Genomic DNA, 14,950 nt, shown 5'->3' with positions numbered 1-14,950 from the left:
AGAAGAACTAAGCGCACAAACAGACAGACGCGGGTAGCGACTTTATTTATTTATTAATTTTCGGGAAATCGACAGTTTACATTTAATCAGTAATAACTATTTTATAGTAAAATAAAACCAATTTTGGATTTCCTCCTTGTGACTTTAACTGAGACAGCATAATTTAAATTTGTGAGAAAGGAATATGAATTAAAAAATTTTATACAAAACAAAAGATTATATAAAACAAAAAAATTACAAAACAATATATATTTTTTTCTATTGGTGCCCTTTTTTACTCATTTAAAGTACGCTCTAGCGTGTTTAAATCGCACTTTATGGAACGCGCGTTTTTTAAAGTTACCATGGTAACATCAACAAATCAACAAAATGTGAAGTCTAAGGACGGGTTGTTTCGGAGAATTTGAACAATTCATCAAATTTCAGCGTTCATTTTCGGGTTCTGTGAAAGACTTACTCAAGTTCTGTTTTTATATCATTGTAGGCTAGTTGCTTGACAAAACTGAAATAAAAACAGAACTTGAAAAAATCTTTCACAGAACTTGAAAATGAACGTTGAAATTTGATGAATTGTTCAGATTCTCCGAAACAACCCGTCCTAAATGTCAACTTTTAACTATAAATCTGACAGGAATATTTTAAACGTCAAATAAAACATTACAAATGTTTCAAAAATTTTATTCAAAGATTAAATTCTTTTTTACATCGTTTACATTCTAATTATTTAAATGGATGTGAAAAGAGCAGTTCGTATTATTTGAAATATTATTAATACCTCCGTTTTTTAAATCGGAGGAAATGCTGTTCAAATTAATAGTATTTTCGGAAGTCGATGAGGCTGCACTTCCATTGATGGCAGTTCCAATAATGTTTGAAACATTCTTCTTATTGCTAATGCTCTCTTCCACGTAACCAGTCGCCACAGCTGCCGATTTCCATCCTACTTGTCGTTGGATTTGATCAATTGTCATGCCACTATTTGCCATAATGGTAGCGGATGTACGTCGAAACGCATGTCCTGTATATTTCTCAGGATCGTTTAATTTAAGATAGCGTGCGATTTGTAAGGGGCATGATCCAAATATGTTAATACCAACCACTTGATTGGTGCACTTACCCTTATCATACCGCAAGAAAACCCTGTCTGTACTTACATTTTGGGGTCGCAATGATAAATATTGCTTCATCAAACGCACATAATTAATTGCACCACTGTCGGCAACAGTAAAACGTCGAGCCTTCACTGTTTTAGATGGTCGGATGGTAATAAGCAATACACTTCCTTCTTCTTTGATATCATATAAGCGTAAATCGCACAATTCACATCTTCTGCAAGAGCCAAAGATTCCGCAAATGGCTACCACCTTCAAAAATAAGTACGTAATGTCCGGTGCTTCCGTGAAAAACTTCCGCAAATCATCTTCTTTGAATACATACGCCTTCTTATCGACGTCATCCTTGCTAATTGCCTTCATGAATGCATGCACTTTCACAAATGATTTTAAATCAACCCCTTTATTTATCCTCAACAGACATTGCAATTTAGAATGTATGGCCTACATAGTCGATGCTTCATACTGTTCCGACATTTTCTGAAGGTAAGCAAGCACAACTCGTTCATCTACATCTACTACGTTTTGCTCCTCCATCCATGTTATGAACCTTTCATATTCTTTTTTATAAATGTCTTTGGATTTTTCAGGTATTAACCGCGATTCTGCTTTGGTATTTAAATTATGAATGTAAGAACTCATTTTACAACACACAATAACTAGTAAAAACTGTGATGTCAACTATTAGGCTGGCCGCATTCGTTTTCCGTATTCGGAATTCCGTGAGACTAGCGCAAACGTTCGTTTTTCTTCATTCGGAATGTATAAACGTCAGAACCAGTGTTGCCAACAAGGGCAAATGTCCCGAAATTCTCTAGCCACCCCCCCCCCATGAAATTTGTTTTTCTGGGGACAAATTTTATATTTTCTTGAAATTGTATAGCCACCCCCCCCCATGAATTTTTTTATTTTCAGGGGACAAATTTTATTTTTTTGAAATACTCTAGTCACCCCCCCCCCATGAAATTTTTATTTTCACGTAAAAACATCAATTTTTAACATGTCCCACCTAACAGCAAATTCGGCTACTTTACGCTTCCTTATGTATGAGAAACGGCGATATTAGGTCAAGATTCGTTGGCAACACTGAATTACTGAACGTAAATTTCCGAACGTTTGCGTCGGCACAAGCAAAGTGTATGCAAGAGCTGCGTTCCACATGACGTCATTAGGTTTTTTCCATTCGGTTTCTCCGAACGCGCCGGCTCGCATTCGGAACGTGCGTAAGGAATTTGTTCCGTTCGGAACTAAAACGAATGTGTGCGGCAGTTAATGTATTTTCTACTGATTCCGTGCATTCGGATGTCCGAATACGGAAAACGAATTCGGAAATCGAATACGGAAAACGTATGTATGCGGCCATACGGTACTTTACAATTTGGTAGGCGGGAATGGGTACCGCCGCCCTGGGAACCATTTATTGGATTACCAACACCTCTGCCACAGGTCACCCCAAGTGGTTCGCTACGTTTGGTGACTTAGCAGGGGTGCCCGGGTTCATGGGTTAAGGTTTGCCCAGGTCTTGGTGGCGGGTGCGTCGGCCCACCTTCTGCGTGGCGGGCCGGTTGGGAGATGCTGGTTGAGGGAGACCCTTTACAACCGGTTACCGCTGTCCGGGCCGCTCGATAGTACAGGGGCCCGACCCTCAGGCTCACGACTAAGGGTGGGCTGCCCCATCAGCGAGTGAAAAAACCCTGCCACTGCTGTTGTGCCGGTTCGTGACCGGAGGGGACCCAGCAGCAGCGTTTGGGGCGCATTGGATGCCCTCTCCAGCCGGACTCTCCCAGCCTATCGCCTAGCACCGCAGTGGGTGGGCTGGAACCAAACGCTCATCACTCCTGGACAGCCTGAACCCCAGATTCCTACCCACCCCTCATACCTTTCCTTTCCAGACCTTTCCTTTCACCTCCTACCCTTATAAAAAAAAAAAAAATAATAATAAATTAATAAATTCATGAACATACAACACAACAATTTCAACATCGTTACAGCGGCGAGTAGCAGGCGTCCCCGGTGCGGGCCAAAACTGTTGGTAAATTTTGCCAACATTCGCGGCCTGCACACAAATTTAAATTCCGTCCATCACCATCTTTTGTCCCAACGTCCCAACCTTCTTTTCCTATCCGAAACTCAGATAGCCGAGCCGCCAGACTCCTCCTATCTGGACTGCCCGGGCTTTACCCTCGCAAGCAAATTCCGACTGAAAGGAGGAGTCTGCCTCTATAGTCGAGCTGACGTCAACTGTGTGCGACTATTGAGTCTGGAAAACTCCAGATTCGACGTTATGTGGGTGCGCGTCAATCTTGCCAGTACGGCAAGATTCTACGCATGTCTATACCGCTCACCGAACCATAGCGAATCAGACACTTCCGAGCTCTTCAAACATTTGAGCGATACTATTGATGATCTCTTGCCCCGCTACCCTTCGGCCGAGTTTGTTGTTCTGGGGGACTTCAACGTTCATAACGAACCATGGTTGAAGTTCTCAGGCCCAACGGACTCGGCTGGCCGACAGGCGGAATCCTTTGCCATTTGCTACGGATTAGAGCAATTGGTTCAGGAGCCTACAAGGGTTCCTGATGTCCAGACTCACCGCTCCAATCTGTTAGACCTATTCTTAACTACTGTGCCACACGGTTATAAGATTGACGTCACAGCGCCTCTGGGATCATCTGACCACTGCCTAGTGACGACATCAATCCCCGTTAGCCTCAGACCAACCAATGAGAGGCTGAGGAGAAAAGTGTGGCACTATAGGTCAGCAGATTGGTTCGGTATGCGGGCCCATTTCAATGCTTTTCCGTGGTCAGCTGTTTGTTTTCGGACTTCGGACCCTTCAAGATGTGCCCAGGAGATTGGTGAAGTCATCAATTCGGCGATGGATGGCTTCATACAATCGACTACTAAAGAAACTGGTGTGGGCTCAAAGCCGTGGTTCAGTCGACAATGCTCCGAAGCAGTTCGACGAAAAAACGCGGCTTACCGAGCCTACAACACATCTCGAACGCCCGAAAGCAGATCAGCATACAACAAATCGGCAAAGGAATGCAAGAGAATCATCAATAGGTCAAAATTCGAACACGACCTGCAGATCAGCAAAAAGCTGGCTGCCTGCCCGCATGGCAGCAGAGCATTCTGGTCGCTTGCGGGCTCAATAGGTCGAAATTTTTGCAAACCCAGTTTGCCACCTCTTACCAGACCTGACGGCTCACTAGCAAACACCGCCACCGAAAAGGCTAACTTATTAGGGAAAATGTTTGCGGAAAACTCGACCCTCGACGACGGGGGTGCTGTTCCGCCGTCGGTTCCTCACTGCGGCTTCTATATGAAAAAGCTGAGGATCCGGCATCGGGATGTACTCCACGTCATACGGGGGCTCGATGTTAACAAAGCTAGTGGACCTGATGGAATACCTGCCCTGGTATTGCAGAGGTGTGCTGCGGAAATAGTTCCAGTTTTGACAAAGCTCTTCAAAATGTCCCTGAAGTGTGGCACTGTGCCCTCTGGTTGGAAAAAAGCGGTAATTCACCCTATTCCCAAGAAAGGTGACCGCTCCAACCCGGCCAACTACCGCCCCATAGCGATCACATCAGTTCTGTCCAAAGTGATGGAACGTGTGATCAACGACAAACTGCTCACATACCTCGAGAAGAACAAAATTATCAACGACCGTCAATACGGATTCCGGCGGAACCGCTCGTGCGGTGATCTTCTCGCGTATGTGACGCATGTTTGGGGGCGGTGCCTGGAACGTCACGGTGAGACCCAAACGGTCGCACTAGACATATCCAAGGCCTTTGACCGGGTCTGGCACCGAGGACTTGTCAACAAATTGCATTCTTACGGACTTCCCGCATCCCTGTGTACGTGGATTGCTGACTTTTTAAGGGATAGGTCGATTCAGGCGGTTGCTGACGGTTTCACCTCTTCCTCGCACTCCATAAATGCTGGCGTCCCACAGGGATCGGTTCTGTCTCCGACTTTGTTTTTGTTGCACATCAATGACCTTTTGACATGTGCACCGATTCATTGCTACGCGGATGACAGTACAGTTCATGATAGCTTTTTGTTTGACAAGCCCCCAAAGGGCACACAAACTCCAACGGCTCGGAGGGCTTTGAAGCAGAGAATGGACGGTTATCTCGAGAGTATTTTCTCCTGGGGTAAAAATAATCTCGTCGAATTTAATGTTTCAAAGACCCAATCCTGTCTGATTACGTCTAAAAGGGATCCAAATGATAATCTAGTCTCCTTCAACGGAAGCAATCTTCCGAACAGGCCTTCCATTGATATGCTTGGTGTAACTATAAGTGACCAGCTCAGGTACGGGGGCTCCATCGAAGCCAGAGTAAAGTTGGCCTCTCAGAAGCTGGGCGTACTGTACAGGGCCCGCAGATACTTTAATAGTACACAACTGCTCACCCTGTACAAATCGCAAGTGCGCCCTACTGTCGAATTTGGCAGCCATCTCTGGTCTGGAGCCCCAAAATACCTGAAAAAAACCCTTGACTCTGTGCAGAAACGGGCGGTCCGTTTGATAGATTCCCCAATCTTAACAAACGGACTGCAATCTTTAGAGCACAGGCGTCAGGTAGGTATGCTGTCCTTGTTCTATCGGTATTACAATGGAAGATGCTCTGAGGAACTAGCGTCATTGATCCCTTCGGCACCGGTGCGTAGTCGGGATACACGCCAAACGCGCGCCCAACATTTGTACACAGTTGACACTTGTCACATGAGAACGGGTCGCTTCTACGATTCGTTCTTAGTTCAACAGCTCGGCTGTGGAACGAACTGCCGGCCTCTGTGTTTCCTCCCTCCTACAACATGGGACTCTTCAAGACCCATGTTCACTCCTTCCTCTCCAAAAAAAGACCCTCCACACAGCATCCCCAAAGATGACATAGGCCCCGAGGGAAATTATTTTCTTCAGGGCCTCCTGTGTGGAGTAAATATAAAAAAAAAAAAAAAAAAAAAGCCTTAATCTTATGTGATAGATTGCAAATTAATGTTTGTGTTTTTTATTTCCATGACAACAAGATATTGCGATGTCACATCACGAATTCATTAATAGTTCTTATTTCCAAATTTTTAATAATAATATCAATATTTATGTTTTCAAAGTGTACCAATAAAAAAAAATAGCGTAAAGTATTCGTGGATAACTAACTGGTCTTTAAAACACTTGCTTTATTTTGAGCACTCGGCTACGCCGTTGTGCTCGAAAAATCGCGCGTGTTTTAAAGACCTGTTTATCCACTTATACTTTAATATACTAATTTTTTACTATTTAGAGATTCAATAACTCGTGCATTATTTCTTGCGACGACATCATGCACGCGTACTACAAACGTTGTTCAAACACAAACTGAACGCAAGCGAGAACATGTTATTCCACCCCGCAGAATGCTCGACTAGAGTAACCACTCAGGCGGTGCTAAGAAATGTGATTTCATTGCAAAGCGGAAATACACACAAATTCTGACAAAACATGCCAGAGGCCTGAGGGGTGGGTAAGGTATCACAAAGTGGGCACTCACAATGATATTGATGCCCAACGCAAGGCCTTGCGGGTCTGCTTCCAAAGCCTCATTCTTTTCGTCTTCTTCTTTGGTATCTTTATATACTGCAACACAACATACTATAAAGCATCTACATAATCTACATATTCATTCTGACCATATAAGATAGCATCAGCATTATCATGTGGAATATAGTTATCGACCGTTAGAAATGACCAGTTAATGATTGCACCGTGGGGAGGAATATATTATTGCTAGACAGAATATATTATTCCTTGGGCATACCACATAACTGAAAGGAGATAAAACTAAAAGTAATCTAAACATTTGAAGATGTTGTAGGAGGAAACAAACAATAAAATGCATTACTTTTTGGACATCCGCACATTGATCTCCAGAAGTATATAGAGAGCGGGAACCAGAAGTGCTGAGGCACTCCGTACGTCCCGGGAAACACCTGCTCCACGTACAGAGCGATGAGCATATACAGCACGGCGTCAAACGTCAGCATCAGCATGACATGGGCCAACACCATGGGGTCCTCCGCTGTGGTAGGGGTCCACATGTTGGCCCAGGGGATGCCTAGAGGTAAGAAAAGATTGCTGTCAAAACTAAACACATTCAAAGACTTAAAACACCGTTCAAACTTCAGGTTCCAGTTTCTTATCACAAAACCTAATGACCCTTCTTACATGCAGTATAATCAATATGTAATCTGGAGCCAAGGGGACCACCAAGCTCATCCAAATAACCTGCTGGTGTCAATGGTGCACAACATCAAGCACACACCTGCTTTTCATCAAACCTGGGATGCGTGCTCCCTCAATGACAATTCTGGTTTATCGCCAAATAATTCTATCAGTGTTCAACATTGGCTATTTGAAAGGATACGAGCTTTCATTAAAGGCAAATTCATAATACTGTTTAAAATCATTTCATTTTAATTTTTTTATTTCTTTAATTCAAATGTGACTATAAATAGGTACATTTCTAGATAAGTACGTAACATGTGTTACCCGTGAAAATAATGATGTAAAATAATTGGTATAATTTAATCTTACTTTCTATATTTTTATTTCTATTTTCTAATACCTGTTTACCAATCAGCTTAATCTTTATTTTTATTTCTAATATAAAGATAATAGATGTGTGGATCAAATTCAACAATATATATTTTTTAATATATGTGTTTTAAACAGTTTTAGCTGTGGACCTTTTATAACACAATCAATTATTCTTTTGGCAATGAATTTATAAGGGTATAAGGGTACTTACGGATGTAGAGGAACATTCACTTGTTGGGATTCACTGATTCACTTGGATTCCACTGTAATTTTGGTTTTAGCGAAATATTATTTATTGCGATGCGTTAAGATGATTTTGATTGTTTCTTGCGATAAGATACGTTATGGGTAATGATGTTCCCTTCGCGTCACGGCGGTTGGTTTTGCACTGACTGATTCCCGGACAAAGAGGAGAGGTATGAAGGAGAGGAAACGGGGTTCAGGAACAAAATTCATTGCCATAAACAATTCGCAATGACACGACAATTAGCCATTATTTGGCGTAAACATGCTCCCCGCCTTGACAGAATGGTCAAAACAAACCAACATACGATAACAAAAACAAAATAAATAACTGCTATAGAACATGGTGTTTCACTGTTCAAGACGTGTGTCTATTGCGATTAAAAAATATATAATAATGTAAAAAAATAAGAAATAAAGTAATTAGAAAAATAACAATCAGATGTATGTGTGCATACTTCTAAAATAACTAGGCTAACTAATGAAAAATAAAGGCTTATTGATTTGGTAAAGGGCGAACCTTTACCACAGGACGCTTGTAAGATCCTGCCTTGGTTCGGACAAGTACCACTCGAACAATACCATCCTTGCCTGGATAAACTTCATCTATAATACCTAATGGCCAGTGCAGAGGTGGTGCGTTGTCAGCCTTTAATAGCGTACCCTTTTGTACAGGATTAACTGGAGTGTTCCATTTTAACCTAGTTTGTAAAGAATTCAAGTACTCTATCTTCCAACGTCTCCAATAGTTCTGAACCATGTGATCTAACATAGATTTTCTTTTAAGTAATCCGACTGGTTCTTGGGACACGTCTGCAGAAGGCAATGCAGTTAAATAGGTTAATATGAGGAAATGCGCTGGGGTAAGTGCCAACGGTTCCAATGGAACAGAACTCAATTGAGACAGAGGACGAAAGTTTAATAAAGCTTCAATCTGAGCTAAGATAGTGGACAATTCTTCGTAGATAAGGAGCTGCTCTCCTATTACTCGGTATAAGTGTGTTTTCACACTTCGGACATTGGCTTCCCAACTACCACCGAAATGAGGGGCACTAGGTGGGTTTAATTTCCAGTGGACTCGATATTCTGATAGGGTATGTGAAAATGCGTCTTTAAATTGTTCAGAACTCAGTAAATGATACAAATCATCTAAATATGATTTGGCACCGATGAAAGCAATTCCATTATCCGAATATAATGTACTGCAAGGTCTTCGTCGTAAAATAAAACGTTTAAAGGCGTTTAGAAAGCAATCTGTGCTGAGATCAGAAACAAGTTCAATATGCACGGCTTTAGTGACGGGACATATGAATAAACCCATGTAAGCCTTTAAGCGACGAGTTCCTCTTTGTTGATTCATTGTGATTGCAATAGGTGCTGTATGGTCTACGCCCGTATGTAAAAATGATTTTGATTGTTTCACCCGGCACTCAGGCAAGTCTCCCATAATCGGAAAATTGGCTTTTGGGTTGGTTTTGAAGCAGGTGTTGCACAGGTGTACACGTTTTCTAATCAAGTTTCTAGCGGAAAGTATCCAATATTTTTGACGTAGCAAAGATATTAAAAGCTGTGGTCCAGCATGTAGATATTTATCATGGTGATAATCGATGAGGATGGTCGTGACGTGTTCCTTACTTGGCAACAAGATCGGATGTTGAGAATTGTAGTTCAGATCAGAATTTTTCAATCTGCCTCCAACACTAATAAGAATAATGTCTAAAAATAGTCTTAATTTTCTTAATGCAGGGGCTAAGTAACGTTGCTTTTGTAAATTCTTTAGGTCATTCTCAAAATGAACTACTTGTACATCACATAGTATGGCCCTCTCAGCAACTTCTAAATGATTTGATGATATTTTGAGTTTTTTGTGATGAGATACGATGAGTTGCGTTGCGTTTCGTTGCGTTGCGTTGCGTTTCATTGCGTTACGTTGCGGTGCGCTGCTATGCGATGTGATGCGATGCGATGCGTTGCGTTGCGTTGCGTTGCGGTGCGATATGATGCGTGTTGATGCGATGCGATGCGATGCGGTGCGATGTGATGCTTGTTGATGCGAAGCGATGCGATGCGGTGCGATGTGATTAATGTTGATGCGATGCGATGCGATGCGGTGCGATGTTATGCATGTTGTTGCGATGCGATGCGACGCGGTGCGATGTGATCCTTTTTCTAGTATTAAAAGATGACGTAAAGCTACTTGATAAGATTCTCCTTGCATTTCTGGAGGATCCTTAAATGGGATGTTAACTATACATCTACCTGACGGAACTCTGATGGTAGATTGAACATAAATTGCATCATGGACATTTTCTTCCGGCGATTGTGATTCACACTCTGTGACCTTTTCCAATTGACAGAATTTTGCAATAAGTTCTTCAACCGATGGTTCTGTCGTTGTGCAAAATGAGTTACCAAGGGAATAAGAACTTTCGATAGTAGGTGCATTTCCTATTATTATATATCCTAAGCTGGTCTCAATGGCACTTGGTAATAACCGTGTGCCTTTTACCTTACCGGGTAGTATTATTTGGCCAAATAAATTGGCTCCGATGATTGCATCTATGACCCCTGGGGTGTGGAATTCGTCATCGGCAAGTGGTAATTCATTTAAATAAGATAAAGCGTTTAGATTTAGCGATGATGCTGGCAGCTGAGTTGTGATGCGATCTACGACCAAAGGTCGAATGGAGAAAGATACTTTATTGTTGTAACGAGACTCAAACCTCAAATTAGTGACTCCTTTAACGCGTTGAGCAAAATCCCCTATTCCTCTAATCGTGGCGTGATTGCGATTTGGGAATAAATGTAAGCCAAGGCGTTGGCAACATTCCGTTGTAATGAAATCTTTTTGCGATGCGCTATCGATTAGAACACGTATTTTCTGATAATTATTCCTAAAATCAAGAACATTAATGGATGCGGTCCCTAATAGTATGGTTTGATTCGGAGAAAAAACGTTTGCATCTCCATTATTCAGAGTGCATAATGTGACATTATCGGATAGATTTTCAGATTCACGCTCGGAATTTTCCGCTAAATCTTGCTCATTAGAGTGAGAAGAGTCGGATGCTGTTGTATTAAAATGTAATAGAGAGTGATGATTTTGATTACAATATTTGCATCGGTTTTCCGATTTACATTTATTAGCAAAGTGCATTTTACTAAGACAATTTCTGCATAGATTTTGTTTTTGAGCAATATCAAATCTATTCTTAGGAGACGCTTTTAAAAATGTTGGGCATTTATAAATTGATGTATGATCTGATAGGTTACATACAGCGCACTCGTATTGTTTTATTTTACTGTTTGTTACACTAACAAATGCTTGGCTATATTGCTTCTTAAGTGAGTTTTTCTCCATGCGCTGTTGCGATTTACATTCCGGTAATGCAGATGTTCGCTGTAATATTTTTGCGTGCTCACGCAAAAAAATCACGAACTCTTCATATGAAGGTGTCTCAGATCTCCTTACTGACGATTCGAATGCCATAGCTGTTTCCTTATCTAATTTTTGAGTTCCTATATAAAGGAAGAAATATTGTAATAAATTCGGAATTTTTAATTGTTGTAACGCCGAAATTGACGCATGAAACTGGTCTATAAACGCTTCTAAATTGGATGCTGTTGGAATAGTTATTTGTTTAATGTTTAAAATTTGATCGAAATAATACGCTGCGTGTGCTCGATTATCTTCATATTTCTCTAATAAAGCATTCCAAATAATTTCATAATTATCAGCTGTTGTTGGAATCCCAACACAAATATTTAATGCTTTATCAGACAATGAACCGACCAAATATTGTACTTTTTCTGCGTTAGAGAGATCTGTGTTTTCGTGAATAATATTTTTAAACGTTTCATAATAAATTTTCCAGTTCATTAAATTCCCATTAAAGCCGGGTAGCGTTAACTTTGGTAACTTTAGATTATGTTTTGGTTGGGTAGTAGATGACGACTGATTCATATTTTCACTATTCATTTGCCGGGCGGTTAGTTGAATAATGGCGTAAATTTCGTCAAATGATTGTTCCATTTGAAAATTGGGAATATATTCCGGATTTATTTTAAGATTGAGCGTGTTTATTTTATTAACCATTTCTGAAAATTCCTTCCTAATCTCTGGTAATAATGTGGCGTTTGCGCAAAAAGTGTTTTTTGACGATGTCGTCTTCAAATTTTTCATGCTATCAAATATTCTCTGAGCTCTTGAAAAGAATGAATTTTGACGAGCTTCCAATAACTTAATTTCTCTATTAATTTCTACATTTGACGTTTCGTTAGTCATTTTTATGATAAATAATATAATAACAATAAATCGTTTAATTAAAATAAATAATGCGAGATCTTACTGTACAAAACTATATACCCTACCCACATAAATAATTCGACACGTATTTAACGATGAAACACAATATCGTGGATAAATGCGTAAATACGTATTATAATTACGAGATGCGCTGGTTCATATCTCTACATAATAATGTATGTGGCTCGAATTGACCAAATGTTTAAGCTGTGGACCTTTTATAACACAATCAATTATTCTTTTGGCAATGAATTTATAAGGGTATAAGGGTACTTACGGATGTAGAGGAACATTCACTTGTTGGGATTCACTGATTCACTTGGATTCCACTGTAATTTTGGTTTTAGCGAAATATTATTTATTGCGATGCGTTAAGATGATTTTGATTGTTTCTTGCGATAAGATACGTTATGGGTAATGATGTTCCCTTCGCGTCACGGCGGTTGGTTTTGCACTGACTGATTCCCGGACAAAGAGGAGAGGTATGAAGGAGAGGAAACGGGGTTCAGGAACAAAATTCATTGCCATAAACAATTCGCAATGACACGACAATTAGCCATTATTTGGCGTAAACATCCTGCACTATTATATTTTCTTAAATATTGTTATATATGTATGTAAAAGCCTTAATAGCCGTAAAATAAATAAATAATATGTATTTTTGTTTTACCATAGCATGTCCTTTTATTATTTGTTCTACACAATATTACTTTGTTATTCTCACATAAATCATGTACGACTACCATAATACAGGCCTATTATGGTAGTTGAGAAATTGTAATTTTTAGTTTTTCAAATTTTATAAAATAAAAAAAACTATCACCTCGCAAACCTAAATGATTCTGACCCCTTAATGCAGTGCTGCATTGATTGTGAATTGAGAGGGTTTGTTTGAGTGGAGTGACTATTCTTTGCAGAATGATTTACCTGCACCAGTTGCCTCATTCTCTAGAATGATCTTGAAACCAAATCCCATGGCAGCATTGGAAGATAAACAGGCCGCTAGCCGGAGGTTGAGAGACAGAATGAGTTTGTCGTTTTTCATGACCATGAACGGTGAAAAAGACAGGAACCACAGCATTCCCGCTACTGTTGCAGCGGTGTTAGCTGGAATAATATCAATTCATTATCTATATACTAAATCAATTTCAATTTCACATTGAATAATGTGCGAATGATATTTGGCTGTTTTTAAATATTAATCCGAATTCAGGGACGTTCAAATGCCAAAAAATCAAAATGGCACTTATTGTTGATTTGATGATCATCAACAGTGAAAAGTTTCAAATACTCCCGGTCAGTGTGTACTATTGTGTTTAATATTAAATATTAAAAAATAAATAAAAATGGTAACAAATTTTGTACAAAACTTTGTCAATAAGTAGAGAGGCTTAATATATACCTTTGGAAAAGAAGACACTCAGCATCAGGCAGAAGCAAACTGAAGTGATCATGTAGAGCACCATGAACACCAAGATGACGTGCCACGGGGTGAAGGTGAACACGGAGTGGTCTGATATCCCGTTCCCCTCGCCGTACCATTGTCAATAAGTAGAGAGACTTTTTTTTTTTTTTTTTTTTTTTTGAATTTATTAACGAGGCTTCTGACTCACATAATGCTGTCATTTTTTGCCTCATCTGTTTTTAAAATTACAATATTAAAATATTTTAATTATAATTTATAAGTTCTTTAAAAGGTGCCTTTTGTCCAAGATTACACTTTCAAATATTTTCCAATTTACATGATCGAATAAATTTCATGATTCTTGATATGGCATAGAACTCTGTTGAGGCTATTAAATTCTGAACTTCCGATGGGTCCGAGGTCATCAATATTGTTACTCTCTGTTGTTCATACTTAATGCACTTTGTTAATGTATGTTGGACATCTTCAATTTCTTCACATATTGAGCACATTGGAGAATCAGAGAGGCCTATCAAACACAATACTCTTCCCATTAGTGCATGTCCGGATCTTAATCTAAAAATTATTCTCATTTCCGATCTTTTCAGATTAACCTCAGTGAACCAGGGTTCTTTAAACGGTTCCTTTTGGAGTTTTCTATACCATATACCCTTATTGGTAGATAAAGTCTCAAAATTTTGATTCCACATCATATTACATGTTGAATTAATTTTTTGGCAGTAATCTTCGGCATCTGGTTTCCAGTCATACATGTGTCCATTCACACATGCTTCGTTTGCTAACAAATCCGCTTCTTCATTCCCATGTATTCCTACGTGAGATGGAATCCATTGCAAGCATATTTGCACACCTTTCTGCTGTAGCCGCATTATTTGATCTGCAATATTGTAGGCTATCTTTCTGCAGGCAATTCCTTTTGAAACACTTTTGATATGTTGAAGCGCGCTTTTAGAATCGCTTAATATTACAATTTGATTCCAGTTATTTTTAATTGAATACTCCACAGCTTCTTTGATTGCTATCAATTCTGCATTCATAATAGTGCAATTTTTATTCAGTTTTATTTTATGTGTAAAATTGTTTTGTATTGAAATGAAGGCAGCTCCAACTTGATCCGGTTTTTTCGATCCGTCGGTGTAGATCTGGTAGAATCCTGAATATTTCTTAATTAGCATATCGCTTACGACATTACCAATTTCTCTCAATGAAAGATGTCTTTTGGGGTAATTGAAATCATCAATATCAACTGCAATACATTCTAAATTAATTGCTCCAAC

At 39.8% G+C, this 14,950-nt stretch overlaps 1 protein-coding gene across 1 annotated transcript in view; it reads right to left on the bottom strand.

Moving 5' to 3' along the window:
- Positions 1-14,950, bottom strand: part of LOC149418943 (phospholipid-transporting ATPase ABCA3-like) — an 80,339-nt gene that overhangs the window by 24,938 nt on the left and 40,451 nt on the right. Inside the window, exons 9-12 of the mRNA XM_089637912.1 lie at positions 13,650-13,776; positions 13,175-13,354; positions 7,004-7,216; positions 6,653-6,738 (exon numbers count right to left, since the gene is read on the bottom strand). Coding sequence (XP_089494038.1) covers positions 6,653-6,738; positions 7,004-7,216; positions 13,175-13,354; positions 13,650-13,776 — 606 coding nt within the window. The remainder of the gene's footprint in view (positions 1-6,652; positions 6,739-7,003; positions 7,217-13,174; positions 13,355-13,649; positions 13,777-14,950) is intronic.

Source organism: Hesperophylax consimilis, chromosome 12 (genome assembly GCF_061612785.1).
Source record: "Hesperophylax consimilis isolate HC1 chromosome 12, BYU_Hcon_1.0, whole genome shotgun sequence".
Classification (NCBI taxonomy): Eukaryota; Metazoa; Arthropoda; class Insecta; order Trichoptera; family Limnephilidae; genus Hesperophylax; species Hesperophylax consimilis.
The sequence above is the reverse complement of the archived record's forward strand: the minus strand, read 5'-3'. Positions and strand labels throughout refer to the sequence as shown.